At 35.6% G+C, this 15,639-nt stretch overlaps 1 protein-coding gene across 3 annotated transcripts in view; it reads right to left on the bottom strand.

Annotated features, from left to right (window-relative positions):
* Positions 1–15,639, bottom strand: part of OSBPL8 (oxysterol binding protein like 8) — a 141,484-nt gene that overhangs the window by 47,535 nt on the left and 78,310 nt on the right. For all 3 annotated transcript variants that reach the window (XM_072401391.1, XM_072401392.1, XM_072401390.1), the window contains one exon: positions 11,638–11,775. In XM_072401391.1, coding sequence (XP_072257492.1) covers positions 11,638–11,775 — 138 coding nt within the window. The remainder of the gene's footprint in view (positions 1–11,637; positions 11,776–15,639) is intronic.

The raw sequence follows: 15,639 nt of genomic DNA on the forward strand, positions 1-15,639 counted from the left end.
CTGTTAAAAAATTCTGGTAACCCAGCACAATATTGTGGTGTTGGAAAGAAATATGAAGGCTGAATATCATGAACACTTGTTGTCTAGCTGCCCTGTTGATGTTTTTGCCTTAAAGGTCCAAAACCCAGAAAATTGAGGCAGACAAGGATTCCAGCCTTACTTGGCATATACAAGTTTCTGACCAGTGACTTAGTAATAAACTGGACTTGAACTCAAAAAGTGAAGACCTGCTAAGGCGTAAGTCTCTAGTTTTTATAACTTACACAATATGTTAAACCATTCAAAATATAGAGTGTCTGTGTAACATATTGTATGTGCCAAGGTCACATTTATGCTTCTGTGCATTTCCTTATACCCCCTGAATTGCATATCCACTCACTAGCCACCCCCGTGTATTTGCTCATTTTATTATTGCTTTGTTAATGTGAATAATCACCTTTTGAATTAAGAATCATATTTAAAAAGTGAAGATCTGCTATGGTGATATGAAAAGTAAATTTGCTGTTCTACACAGTATCCTAAAAATGTATTTTTTGTGTGGTATATGATTAAGCCTAGTAATTCATTTCCATGCAGAGATAAAGTAGAAAAAGCATGATAGCCAACTAGTACTGGTTACAAATCCTTTGTCTTCTGCTGCATTTCTTTGGGCACAGAGTTCCTCTATAAAGCTGGGTGTCTAACATAACAAGTACAAAATAACTGCAAAAAGAAATAAAAAGTAATGACCGCTCCTTAATTTCTTATTAGTAATGGTTTGCTTAAAATAGAGTTTAGTTTTTGATGGGTGTAAAAAGAATCTAATGATTCAACCTACAACATGGGTATGATAAATAAAAAAAACCCGTTTTTTACCTGTCATGAAATCATATCCAATACCTGTGGAAATGGTGATCTGGTTAGTTGGAGTTTTTTTTATCTATCATCTGTCAAACAATTGCAGAGAACAATCTTTCCAGCAATTTTTGTAGGTGGCAACCTTAATATTGCAGTGATGACAGTTATTTCAGTTTGTCATTTGTCATTTCTCTTTCTTACAAACATGGGTGTGTAGGTGAATAGGCTTGCATAAAAAACGAATATTGTTGCTGTTTTGGCAGCTTTCATGAAATACAGGGCAAAGGGCCAAGCACCCATAAAAGAACAATCCTTATTTAAAGCCTGTAGATACCTTTAGATAAGTGACAATATTTGTAAACTATAAAACAATTCTTTAACAAATTAATAAATGCACAAGCTGCAAATTGAAAGTTGCATTGTCTCACCACACTTCCAACTAAGTAAAAACCTCTGTAGCAAATCCAAAATGTATTGCATTGTTATGCAATAATTACATCGTATTGACACGTGACATGTGTGCACTTTTCCATTTTTCCTTACTAGTTAGTCTAGTATTTGTATTTACATGCAGAGAGCAAGAGAGCAAGTATGTAGAAAACATTGGAGCTTGAAGAAATCCTAATGATCCTGATACAACCATTCAAAAACAGCAAGAGAAAAGGTTATATACTAACTATAATAGACCTAACAGCATCACATGAATGGTCAGAAAAAAATTAACATATCAAACACTACTGGGTCAGTTTTAGGCCCCTTGTGAATTACATTTTGTACAAGAATAATACTAAGCATAACACCTGAAGCTTTAAAGGATAGCTTTATATTCAAAGTACTATTACCCTGTTTCCCAACTCCCTTTACCTAACGATAGCGATAGCGAAAACAAGGACCTTCCACTTCCTGTTACCCATACGGGGATACCTTGGGTAACATTGATCAAACCTAGTTACCCCTTTTTGTGAATAAATTCATGGGTATACACTATCCCCCTTTTTTCCTTGCTCTCGCTACTTTTTCTCTCGTTGTAGGGTACAGGCAAATGTAATGCCCAGGCAGCTTTTGGAGAGATAGCTACCTGTTTATGGCTTGTCTACAAATATGTTATGCAGGTAAAAGCACGAGATTACAAATTGCAAGCTTTGCTAATGAAAGTTTCTTGGTCTTAGAAGGTTGTAATAGTTTTGGAATTATAAAGCCATTAGATAGTACAGTTACAACAAAATTAGCCTTAAACTTGCCAGTCATTTTAAATGACACATTAGTTATATATGTGGCAAAAAGCAGTTGTGGAGGCTGCGTAGTGGAACGTGCCAGGTATTCTGACTGCATGTGAATCTGTACCAATTATGTTTCAAACCAAAGAGGTATACAAATGTATATGATTATGAAGAAAGCATATAGTTAGCCAGATAACATTTATTGTTAGGCCTCCCCATTTGAACTAGATGAAGGCATAGAAAGCAGAAATTAACCATTTGTCCTCTTAAAAACCTAAACAAAGGCTGAAAACTGTTGTTTAAATCTGCCTGAATTACCAGTAACACCTAATGCTACTAAGAAATTAATTAAAAAATTGGCAAGAGGTTGAAACCCCTGTATTGGTTTCAGCCACTGCACTTTCGACTCTGTATGTTCAGCAAGATAATGCACATGAAAGGGTCTACTTCATGAGTTACTTTAACTCTTGTATCTCACAATGAGGAAAGCTTTGAAGTATTTTGATGATGTGCAAGTACAGTCTAGATTACACATTTGCATATAAGAAAATGTTTGTTTTGTTTAGTCTAGTATTGGCCTGAACCAAAAATCCCAGTTTACCCTTCACCAACCTTTGACAGCAACCAAAACCAATAGAGAAAAACTAACCAATTCATAGTAATAAAAACTGTATTATCATAGTGATAAACTAAAAGAACACTTGCAGAGATACCACTATCCAGTTGAATGTGCCATGTGATTACAGCTTTGGCACCCAATTACCAATTTTAAACAATTCATCATAATGTACTATACAGCCAGATATTCATGTTTTTATTTTATCATTAATAGCCTATTTCCACAATTTAAATTGTACCAGAGGATATTAAAGCAAACGTATTGGAAGACTTCATGCTTTGTGACCTCATATTTAACAACAATCCACTCTTTTTAAAAACAATTTTCTTATCAACAAGCCAGACTTGTTTATTTCACAACTGAAGCCTTAGGCATATCCTCATTTTACATCCCAAGAGAAAGGAAACTGAAGGCAAGTAATAAAAAGTTACTAAGCAAACAAGACAGGAGACATTGCATAATCTAAATGATTTTCTTGAATCGGTATTGATGTCTATAATAATACATTATGTCTACAAGCAGGTGCCAAAAAGAATGTTAGGACTATTAGCTGAAGAAAATGCAGCTTTTAGTGGTGGAAACCACAGCTGTAGCCATAAAAAATTGCTTCTTAAACTAAGTGTGGAAACCCACAAATGGGACAATCACCAATTTGGAAAAGGGTGCCCCCCCACCTGCAATTTATGTGCACAGTCCTGTCTCAAATCCAGTTGAACAGCACTGCCATGTAATAGTTCTGTCCAAACTCATCCAGAGGATTTGGTAAAAAGCTACTTGCTGTAGGGTCTGTTTTTAGCGAGAGTTTAGCATAATTTGTACAACTGGTAATTGTTCACTGACCACCATTTTACATTGCTGGTCACTCTCAAACTGGCAGGTAGTGAAGTATCCAGAAATAGTGGTACTACTTCTCCACTTAAAAGGTATATGGGAGCATGTTCCCATAAACACTTACAAAAGTAACCTATTCACTGACACCAATTTAAACTGGCACTTTCTCACAAACAGCAATGCAAATGAGTAAATTGAGACCATGGTACTGTAATTAATGCATATTTTGTGAAATGTGGTAATGTGTGCCATGCATATAATCAGCCAGAAGAAGTAGGTTTTAAATATCTTGGCTCCCTTAGCCTTTCTCCCTCTGTCAGCCTAGTGTGGCCATACAAAATGTTAATTGCAGTATAGTTTGAGGACTTCATTGAGTGCCTTGTTTTATGATTCACAATTCTAGCAATGTCCCTCTTTGCCACCTAACTGTGCAACCTAATTTGGATCAATGGAAAGTGATAGTACACGCAAGTTGACAGTGTAGGAATGCAAGGGGGAAAAACACAGGCATGAAGCAGGGGGAAAGGGAAAATCAAGGTTTCCTATTCCTATTAGAGTCCTTCAGTTAAATATTTAGGAACCCATGCAAAAACTGATATAGCATTAAGAATAACAAGAGAGGTTCAGGTGAGATTACAAAAATATGAAAGCTATGTCTATATAGGACATATTTCTACACACCCAACCTAAGTTATGTGTATCAAGTAACTAACAGTAACTGTAATAAAATGCAGAATTGAACAATGACAAAGCACAATACAAAAACAAGTACATCGGGAAAAACCTAATTGCATAAAAGTATATTTTGAAGAACTGAGTAGAAGGCCGAAAAAATTCACAAAACCTTTTCTGAGAACACATACTCCAAAGGGAACCCATGGGGCTGCCAATACCGGTTTGTTTTTTAAGGTGCAGGCTTCAGGTTTGTCATACTGATCATGCAATCTCAGAAGAATACCTTCAGACACCAGAAAAAAACAACCAGATACAAAAATATCACAGTTAACAAGAAATTCTGGGAAAAAGTATTATTTACTCCAGTGACAGGTAATTACAAATGATACTGACATACAATGGCTTGCCAAAGACACTAAAAGCATCACTGGCTATAAGGAGGTTTCACATAACAAAACATAGCCTAAGTATTGAACCTAACTGAAACCTCTACGATGAATAAGGTGAATCTAATATTACCTTCCCTCCTCCACTGTAAGGTTTGAAGACATTAAACCTCAGAACTACAGCTCGGGTTAGTTTAGATGTACATTATTTGTTAAAGCAGACTCCACTATATCTATTGTTAAAACAATAATATGTATTGATCAACAACAAAAAGAGCACTTTTAGCCCTTCTTGAGACTTAGAGTAGTATTAAACACTGTTTTTGTAATAAGTTTATTTTTTTTTTAGAGAACTATTATCTCTTGGCAGAAGGGCTACTTGCTCCATAAACCCTAGCACCAAGAAACAGTGTATTCAAGCCTAACATATAGATATTGCTTAATATCCTAACATATCCAGTGCCAATTAATTCCTAATAGAGAGGCTGGGTATTGATTTCCCTGCCTGTGCATCAGAGCCTCTCCTGTGTATTGTTACACGGAGCATCAGCATGTTAAGCCACAATGCAGTCAGGGGTACTGGAATGGGAGGCTACTGCAGACCTACAGGAGTTCCTGTAAGGCGAAGTAACCACTCTAAAACCAGAACTGGAGGACAGAGTTAATTTTAATGATCAACTGGATAATGACGAGCTTAAGACATATGGCCAACATCATGCACAGTAAATGCTTAAGCATGCTGCTGTATTTTTTTTTTTTTTAAATATTGAGCTTGACAAACTATTGACAATAGACTATTGACAAGACTATATTTATAAATGCCCAATATTTACTGACTTGAATAAATCAAATATCGTATCTAGAATGACACAGAACAAATAAAAATAAAAATATATATAACTAAGTAAAAAAAAAATAAAAGTTAGGGTGCTTCCTGGTTTCAAAACTGATAATAACTATTAGTCAGCAGACATGTGTGATGCTTTGGCTGGACAATCCAGGCATCAACCATTTAGCATGCAGAAGTAACCTAAAGTGGAACTAAACTCAAAGAGAAGATTTCCTTTGTTTTAAGCAACATCTAGAAAAGTTACCTGTGTGTATGTGGTACCCTTAAAAACAAACCACTTGTCTGAATTCTTTGTAAAACAACAGCAGTGAGCTTTGTATGTGAAGATGCCTACAGCTTTTTTTTTGCCATTCTTCCTTCAAAGGCCGTATGCCATCAAGCAAGTGATTATGAAAAAATAACCATTAAAAATATATTTAAATTTTGTAACCTGCAAATAACAAAATGATTTTCGTAATACCAGCATTCTGTTTGCACAAACAGACCACACCTTGTGTCCCTATAGGTACAGACAAAAAAATGTCAGCAAACCTGTATGATGAGTGGGTGATTAAAAAAAAAAAAAGGCCTTTAACCCCCCTTTATGCTTTTGCAATGTGGCACTCTTACATTGTCCTCTTCTGCTTGGTGTCTTGCTGTCCATGAAGCTGCTCATGTACTGTAGCACATGAACAAAAACCCCTACATTTTAAATATCTTTTGCTGAAGTCTCCTGGGATATTAACATCACCTTAAATTAACATTAGTTCACATTCAGAAAATAGGAATCCCTGCAGGGATGTGAGGATAAGTTTCAGTAATTAAATGTTAAATAATAAATGTTATAAACCATGTAGACCACGTCTTCACAAGGACAAGAGTTGGTTAAGGTGCCCTAGGATTTTGATGCCACTTAAACTTGGTATTTATCAACTTACAAAGGAGTATGGTGGAGGGATTTTACTTCCCAAATATCCTAGAGGTAACAGGAAAACCCAAAGTAACAGCTTGGGTTGATTTCCAAGTAAAGGCAGGCTTTCCTATCGCCTTTCATAGATTATGTACATTTAATGGGATTGAGATTGAATATAGAATATACAAAGAATAATATCACTTGAGCTAAAAAAAAATCTTCATAGCAAGCCATTAGTGGAATACAGAAGAAAAATGTAATATCATCATTTGTAGTTACTTGCACTGAAAGAAGCTCACAAACAGTTCTTGCCTAGCAGCTACAGGAGCACAAATTCACAAGTCTTTCACATTTTATTATGTTTACAGTTCATATCACGCTGAGACTTTGCATACTTTTTCCTAGAATCTACATCAGTAATGGATTATAAACCATTTCCAGCCAGCTTCCCGTTGGGTGAATGGTAATATTAAAAACTGTAGCTTATGCTTTCCCAGGACCATCTTACCAAGCTTTGTTTCGATGTGAATTGCATATTCATTATTGAGTATTCACTATAATTATCCACGCATGTGAAGGTGAATTAGGTGTATAGGGATTTTTCTTTTTTTACATGAATACATACATTGACTAAATGCAAAATATAAAGTCTTAAAATTTTAGAAAATCAGGCTCATCTGGCCTATTTTTTTTTGCTCCATCTGTGCAAATAATGGCATGAATATGCATTGACCATGTGGTACTGATTAGATATCATTTGTGTAAGTAGCCACAGAAAACCTAAGAATTGCAAAATCCTTTTAATCTTATGTAAGACTGGCAATTATCAGGCTGCTTCTTAAATCTTAGGAGTTGAAAAGCTCTATTGGTTAGAGTTACTATTGGAAGATTGCTATTGACAGGCCAAATCCTTTGAGCAAAATTGTTTAAAGACAAACAACCACTTAACAGTTGTTAAGATATAAGCTGTCTATTTTCATCCAGGTAATAAAGAAGTCATCAACTACCCAGCACATTGATGCATCATCAACCTAACGTATACTACTTCCTAATATTGGCCTACTACTGATACAGATATAGGCTGAACAAAGATAGTATCAAGCCGTGAGCCTGAAATTAAATCATTAGGAATAAACTATAAATATGAGAGGTAAAGGTGTTTAATTTTAAAGGTACAGGCTAGCTCAATGTTTCTCAAAAGTTTTAACATTGAGGATCCCCTTGAAATAACCTTCTGGTCTTTAGGGAACCCCTGCTACAATTACTATATCCACAGCTCACAGTACGTTAGTGTGGTGGTCAGTGGAGAGAATGTCTCTTACGTTGCTGGCCATTGGGAAGAATGTCACCCTTACAGATAGCCAAAAATATCATTAAGTCTTTAATAAACTGACCCAAGAGTAACAAACTGGTCATTGCTCAAGGAACTCCTCTTGGAACCTCTGGCAGAACCCTTGCTTATAAAAACTGGTCTAGCCTGAATAAAATTAAATGCATAAAAAGTAGAAAATTCCACCCTCAGAGCTTCCCCTTTGGAATTTTGGTATTACTAAACACCATCATACTACCCCAATTTTGGACATTTCGTCCATGAGGACTAAAATGTTTGGCACGATGTTTGGCACTTCATTGGGTTTCCATTATAAGCTGACCAACACACTATTGTGGTTACATGGCTAGACCTACATTATATTATTACAGTATTTATATAGTGCCAACATATTACACAGCGCTGTACAAAGGCCATAGTCATGTCACTAGCTGTCCCTCAAAGGGTCTCACAATCTAATCCAAAAAAGGCTCTGCAACATTTCCCATAATAGCACTTCAGTAGCTTAAATGTTTGGAAATAGGCTTTCATTAGCCTTTTATTGCCTGGAATGTTTGGGGCCAGTGTTGACACAATCTCACAATTTAGAAGTAGTTACTGCTTCTCTTCATTCAAGTACACAGCTGTCTGCAAACGTTGGCAGTATTGTTCATATTTAGAAAGTTACAACAGTCAGGCAGCAGTTTAACAAGAATTCTGAGAAGACAAATTACAGAAAGGTTCATTTTACCTAAGCATTTGTTCCTTACACAATTCAGGTAATAGAGAATCTCTGCCAATAAAATACATTTATATCCAAGAAATGAACAGGCCATAAAAATGTAGCGAAACTAAAGGACAGCTGATTACATCAACACCTACTCCTCAGATAATATGCACAGATCTACACTCTAAAAATACATTGTGTTTCTAAAATTGTATGCTAAAAAAGGACAGAATATTTTGTGCAAACCAAGCGATGGACAAGAAAGATTTTTCGCCAGAAAATGAAAAGGGAAAGCAATAGCATAAAAAGTTAAATAAAGCATGATACATAAAAGCATTAAAAACTAACTATATCTACTATAATTCCTCACATGTTTAGCTAGTATATTGAAGTATATATACAGTATGTGAATAAGCAGCAACACAATTCTGGAAACATACATTTCCAATAAACACCATTTGATGGTTGTATGCAAAGTGTTCGTATAGCTTATACAGTATATATATATTACATACTTAAAGAGTTATGAGGAAATTATTACAATTATGAGGAAAGTATTCCCAGAAAACACAGCAGCTGTGTGGAAATGATAAAGGTTTATGAAGGTTAAGTAGGAATGCACTTTCTGAAGACTGTTTTGTGTCACTTCCTTTCTTCTATCATCAGGCTATTCTGAAGCAAGTTTGAATCTGAATGGTAAGTAGAGATGTAGAATCAGTATTGCAGCCAACAATTGTGTATCTGGAGACAGATTTGTTAAAAATGTGCTGACTCCAATGCCACACCCCTATTGGTAACTATGAGAAAAATCTTAGCAATGCCACCGATATTCTGCTGAATAGGTAGAAGAGAGAACGATCTAACTTTTAACGGAGGCCAAACCAAGGCACTGTCAAGTTTGTTAAGGTAAGTTTCGTTTTATGTCTTTCAGAGAATTGGCTAAGCATGGTTTAGAGGACCAGCATGACAACAAATCTGCTTTATCCCACATGCAGGAGAAAGAAGCTTTAAAGATAAGCAATCAAAAACCTGAATTCAGATACTTTGCAAAAATAAGCCTAAGGCTATGTACAAACATACAATAATTGTCACTGCTGTATGTTGTCCTTTCCAACGACATACGGCACTGTTCCGTTCAATGGAGAGGGAAGGTGGAGAATGATGGAGCAGCATCCCGCAGCACTCTTGTCCTATACTTGTATTACAATTGTTCCTCGTTCATGGATCCCCCAGGACAGATCTATGAATGACATTGGAGGAGTGCTGTATACATGCCAGACTTTCATCCCATATCAGTCCTGAGGCGATTATTAGACGAGAATCACCTGACATGTGTACATAGCCTTACATTACAAATGCACAAAAGATAAATCAAGTTATACCCCAAAATGTTAGGTTACATTTCAAAAACCATTTTGAATGCCAAGGTAAGACACACTGATGTTAAACAATGTATTGAACGTGGCGTGTACTTCCTACTTGAATAAAGATTCACTTTTCCTTATCCTTTTCCTAGTTTATGAAGAACAATGAACTACTCACAACAACAATTACAATGCCTTAACTGTGGACTTAGTTTCATTGTTATACCACCTTGCTTTCCTCATTTGGGCCATCTTCCTTAACCACTTCACTATCACCAGTACAAACAACTCTCAGAATCACACCATTGTTTTTGTGACACTTTCCATAATTAATGCTCTTTTGTAGTTTACCTGGTATTGAAAATCTTGGTGTCAATTGTCATTTTTTAAAGTGGCAACTTGGGCATTTGTAGCCTGAAAATTAAATTCAACATCAAAACATATGATCTAAAAGCAGGCCAGTAGCATAAAAAAAAATAGAAGTTTCAAATTTGTATGTAGTACAATACTTGCAGAACTGGCTTTCAAACATTTTTTTTCATATTTTGGACGTGGCTATCAGCATTGCCAATATTTTTTCACAAGTGTGTAGCTTCTCAGTCAGTACCTGGCTTGATTACTAAAACCTTTCCACTGTAAGCTGAAGTGCCTGGGAAGAGGAGCATGTAAGACATGAATGAAGGATGATTTAGCTCACCCAAGGGAGATAAAGGTGAATAGTAACTAGATTTTGTTTGATGTTAATATTGTTATACAGGAACATTTAGTTGTTAATTTAGAATGAAAGTTAGTTAGCATTTTAACAATTCATGTAAAAAAATATTTTCTGAAACAACATCTACTTGTAAAAACTATCACAATACAAGATAATCATAAAGAAGAAACCCAGTAGAAAGTATGCATTCAAATGGAGTGGAAAAAAAAACAAAAAAACAATGCAATGCCAATCATGAATTATGTCTCTCAGTGTTCTCTGTGAGCTAATGTGGTGGAAGATGTGATGGTGCTGTGTGTGTGGGGGGATGTTGATGTGAATATAATCAGTTCTTCACTTTAGCCCAATAATCTCCATTCCACAAATCTGTAGGACCATATAAATAAAAACAAAAATGGCACAACACAAACAGTCGGAGGAAATTGCCATCAATTAAATTGTACAGCTAGAGAGAAGTGGTGTAAACATGAAGTTGAAATTCACACCTATGTTGTATACATTGAGGCAATGTCATTAAGTCAATAATCCAAACAATTTAAGTCTCTATGCTATGGCAGCACCAGGAGATACTTTTCTGCTTTGCCAGCAATGCAAATCATTATGAGAACTCAAATGGGGCCACATATCTTTGATGGAAGACATACTAAGTGGCAATTCGTGGATTTTAACTTACTTCTTCGGTTTTCTGCTGTTCTGAATACTGTAACATTTTAGACTGACACTTTCTTCCTGTCTCCTATCTTTGTGGCACTGACCAGATGGCAAGAAACACAGTCAGAGACTGATTTTGCCTTTTACCATTCGGTTCAAAACTCCACTTTAAGAAGGAAAAATAAACATAGTCTAAACTGTACATATTGCATTCCTTATTTCTAAAACCAAAAAAAAGACTCTGCAGCTAAAATTCATTCTATACCTAAAATGCCTTTTCAGTTTATTGTGCTCCAACATTTCCACTGGCATTTATAAAGGAACATTCATTATCCTTCAAAGAATTCTGGTACCATGCTCCACACCACACTTCTTGGCATCACTACAAATTACATCTGCTGTATCCTGTACCAGCAACATTAAAGCACCTAAAAATAAAACACATCATCTCAAAGTAGACACAGCGCAAGGTCACACGTGGCAAAAAGCAACAAACTAAGCCTGGCTGCTGTGAAAAATGTGCAGAATGTAGACAGAAGAATTTCAAATATAACTTTTTACCATGACTGTGAATAATTCCTGGGCTTAGTGTGGCCTGGACTAAGTCTTTGGTAGGAGATAGGTATGCGTCTTTACCCTGACGGTGGCTCATCTTTGTCGGTAGGATCACTGGAGAATCATCATTGCTTGATAAAACAGCTGTAAGAAAATAAGCATATACTAAAGATTAATTCTCTGGTATAGGAGAACGGGACGTATGTTACGTAAAGTTAGCAATAGGTCTAATTTTGCAAACACTGGCCTTTACAGGAACATCTAGAATAAACAAGAATAAAGGGCATACCATAATAAAATCTTACTTTTTTTGCAGTCTACATTGACTGGTGCTCTTGTTTGAAGGACAAGAAAGATATTTCAAAATGGTAAAAATTCAAAAAGGGTGGTAAAGATCACCCCCTGACCTACTGATAATCACCTCTTCAGTGATTCCTACAACTCTGCAAAATGGGATAGCATTTGGCAGAAAAATAATGAGAAACTAGTTTAAAAGAGGCTTTTGTTGTCTGGTAAATTCAGGTATTTTGAAGTTTATTTATAAAGCAGTGAATCTGACATTCCCAAAAACATTTCCTGGGGGAGAATCTTCTAGGTCTATGTGTTTTAGTGGCAGTAAATAATACACCAGGGAATGTTTTAGGGACTGTCCCGATTCACTGCTTTATAAACATACCTCTTGGTTTAAAATTGTTTACAGGTTTTCTTTTCTCAACTAGTAGATAAATAGAATCTGTGAGCACAGGTAATTCACAAAAAGTCAAAGAAACTAAACCTATGTTTCCCAGAATTACCAGTCTATGATTTTCTAACCTGCAATGGAAATGTGGCAGCCTGAATGGAATTTATTGCAATTGTCAAACCAGCAATATTTTCTGTATCCATGTCAAACACTTCAACTCAGTGACCTCAGTTATGAAATTCTAAAAGCATTCAAATAATCGATTATATAAATAAAGGTTAGCAAATATGGAAACTACCATTACAAAGTTATTTTAAAGGTAAATGCGCTAGGCCTGTCATCCTTATCCCTGCTTTTCTAAACAGCATGTAAAAATTGTCAGATCACCCATTTTTACATCATTACGATTGTGATCTTTTACTGTGTCTCCTAAGTAGAATAACTGAGCTGTTACAAAAAAAAGTGTACAAAACAAAATCAATTCATCACCTCCTCATATGCAAAAGGCCCAAATAAAGCTTTAATTTTTTATGCGAAAAGGGCAGCACTGCGTAATATGTTGGCGCTATATAAATCCTGTTTAACAATAATAATAATAATAATAATAATGCGATATGTGTGCTTAATATTATCATATACTCCCAACCATGTGCAACATACAGATTTTCTGCAATTGCAAGTTCATAGATTTAGTTCTACAGAACTAAGCCCATCTGTTAACAAAAAAGAATGACAGGTGTAGCATATAAAAGCAAAGCATTATGGCTACAAAGCCAACCAATATCAATAATAATAATAATAATAATAATAATAATAATAATAATAATAAATAAACAAAAAATGTAGGAATGGTAAGGGGCTTTGGAATAGAAATGGTTAAGGTTATGTCACTGTGCAAGTAAATCCTTTGCACACCTGGTGCTCATATCATAGCTGGTAATTAAACTGAGCCAAACTGGCAGACACAGACCTATTTTTAGGCTGATTCAGGAGTTATATCCCTGGAGCATTATCTTTGTAGCTTTTCTCCCAAGTTATTATATTAAACAAGAGCTGTAAAATGTAGCGTCATTAAGAGAGCACACTCAAAATCAGTGTCATGAGACTAATAGAAATTTGTATTTATGTACATTGTTCAAAGGTCACTTCTAAACGCTCTAAACATTCATTTATTGCCAGTATGGTAGGTGACATTTAGTTACAATGTGTGCAAAATATAGCATGGCTAAGCTCAATTATGTCATTAATACACAACATTGAACTTCTAATATGGGTTCACAAAAAAATTAATTCACTAAAAATTTTCACCTAGAAGACCCAATTTTCACCAAGAAACCCAATTTGTCTAATGTGCAAGAAACAATTCTGAATGAATTCAATTTTGTATTGTACAATTTCTCCAATTTTGTATTGTACAATTTCTCTAATTATGTGCATACTTTTTTATTAGAGGTGTGAGATGAGCCATCCAATGTAGCTAAACCAAGAGCACATGGCCTGTTAACAGGAGGGTCTGTCTCCGTAATCGTATATTACACACCATTCTACATTTCCTTGATCTCTTAAATGCACATTGGTGGATGTAAAAATGAACAAGAACTATTTTCCACAATGAAATGTATATAAGGCGCTATACTCGCCCAAAATATTATTAGGCTGTGCCGGAGGATGTTGTAGGCAGAAGCAAAAAAACAAAAACAAAAACAAAAAAACAGCCTGGTGGTTACTGAAAAGTGCTGATGCTGGGAAGAATGCCGTACGGTAATAATGGAAATAATGTAATGCTTTAAGTCATGTCAATAAGTATGCACAAGTCATGTGTTTTGACACATTCTAATAAGTAATAGGTGATAAATCTTAAGCGTACAGTTTTCCACAAATCTGCAGGAGAAATCTAGCACAAAAAATCTTTGTATGAATCCAATAACAATTTCACAGTTTACTGATCCTCTTGTTGTGATTACTTACATTTGTATCTCTTATCTCCCTAATATTATGGGAATGATAGAAGTATTTCCATCAAGATCTCAACTACATTACAGTTCAGCAGACCAATTATTTAAGGTATTAATTTTGCACACAACCAACCAAGTTGATATTCTGGTTAAAGCTTCCAAAATATTCGACATACACTAAAGTTTTTTTCTTCTCTTTTTAGGAAAGTGATTTTAAATTCTGGTTGGATGTAGTCAATGGTGTATTTTGGATTGATTTTTACGAACCCATCTAATGCATTTCCAAATATCTGGAACCCTAGGAAAATCAGTTTTTTCTGAGTGATTGGCTGATGAATTCCCTACAGAATATTTTCTCAGGTTAAATGGGAAAATCTGCCCAAACATAGGGCTGAATAATTAAAGTTCTCCAAGGATGAAGAAGATACACTTTCATGATTGAACCTGGGTGATTCAGCAACCCTGGAATGGCTTTCTTCAAAATAATTTGATAACAAATGTTTTGAATCCTGGATCAAATCCTTTCCAGGTTTGCTGGATCACCCAGCTTCACTGTGCTTCACTTCCCCAGCCCTGGAGAACATAAATAAATCAGGCCCATAGAGTAAACAGGACATAATCAACCTTAGATAAAAAGTACATTCTCATTTAAAATTAAATAAATAAACATATTTCCTATTATTTTTCCTATATTGGAAAATCTATAAAGCTGAAAATGTCTAGAATAAAGCCTCATACAGACATTTGCGAGTTGTCCGATGATTGTCGCTGGAAATGATCATTTAAAGATTGGTAATGGAAACTATGTCAGTAGGTGAGAATTGTGTCAGTTAAGTGTTGGTCTGTGAAGAAGTGTGCGAGTGCCATGCTGGTCTGTGGATAAAAGTGTAGTGCTGGAAAGGGGGTAACTGTTTCACTGTTTAACTATCTGTCGTGCCCCATGGCATTGAGTCTGTAGGAATAGAATTTAACCTGCATGCAATGTGTATGGCAATGCATGGGTGACAATTCTGTTAATGTATGTCCATGTAGCATAAGCAGCCAGGAGCTACAAGTCTCACTGCCATTTTTTGTAACGCCAGAGGAGTGAAGGAGGGGAAAGCAAGAAACTAGAAAAGGGAAAGTGTGACTCCATATGTTGCAAGGGAAAACAGACTAATAAGACATGTTGTTGGATAGGGTTCATGTATCCTTGGAATTTATTGGGATTTTCCTCCTTTGTAGGACCAAAAGAAAGTTCCTTCCAAAACCAAAATTTAGCCATGCTATGTATCATCCACTTGGTACCCAGGTAGGTGTGAAAATACTTTTTTGGTCATTTTTCCTGTATTTCCGATGGAAAGTAATTTTTATTTGCCTAGTACATGGTAT

Source organism: Pyxicephalus adspersus, chromosome 2 (assembly GCF_032062135.1).
Source record: "Pyxicephalus adspersus chromosome 2, UCB_Pads_2.0, whole genome shotgun sequence".
NCBI classification, from domain to species: domain Eukaryota; kingdom Metazoa; phylum Chordata; class Amphibia; order Anura; family Pyxicephalidae; genus Pyxicephalus; species Pyxicephalus adspersus.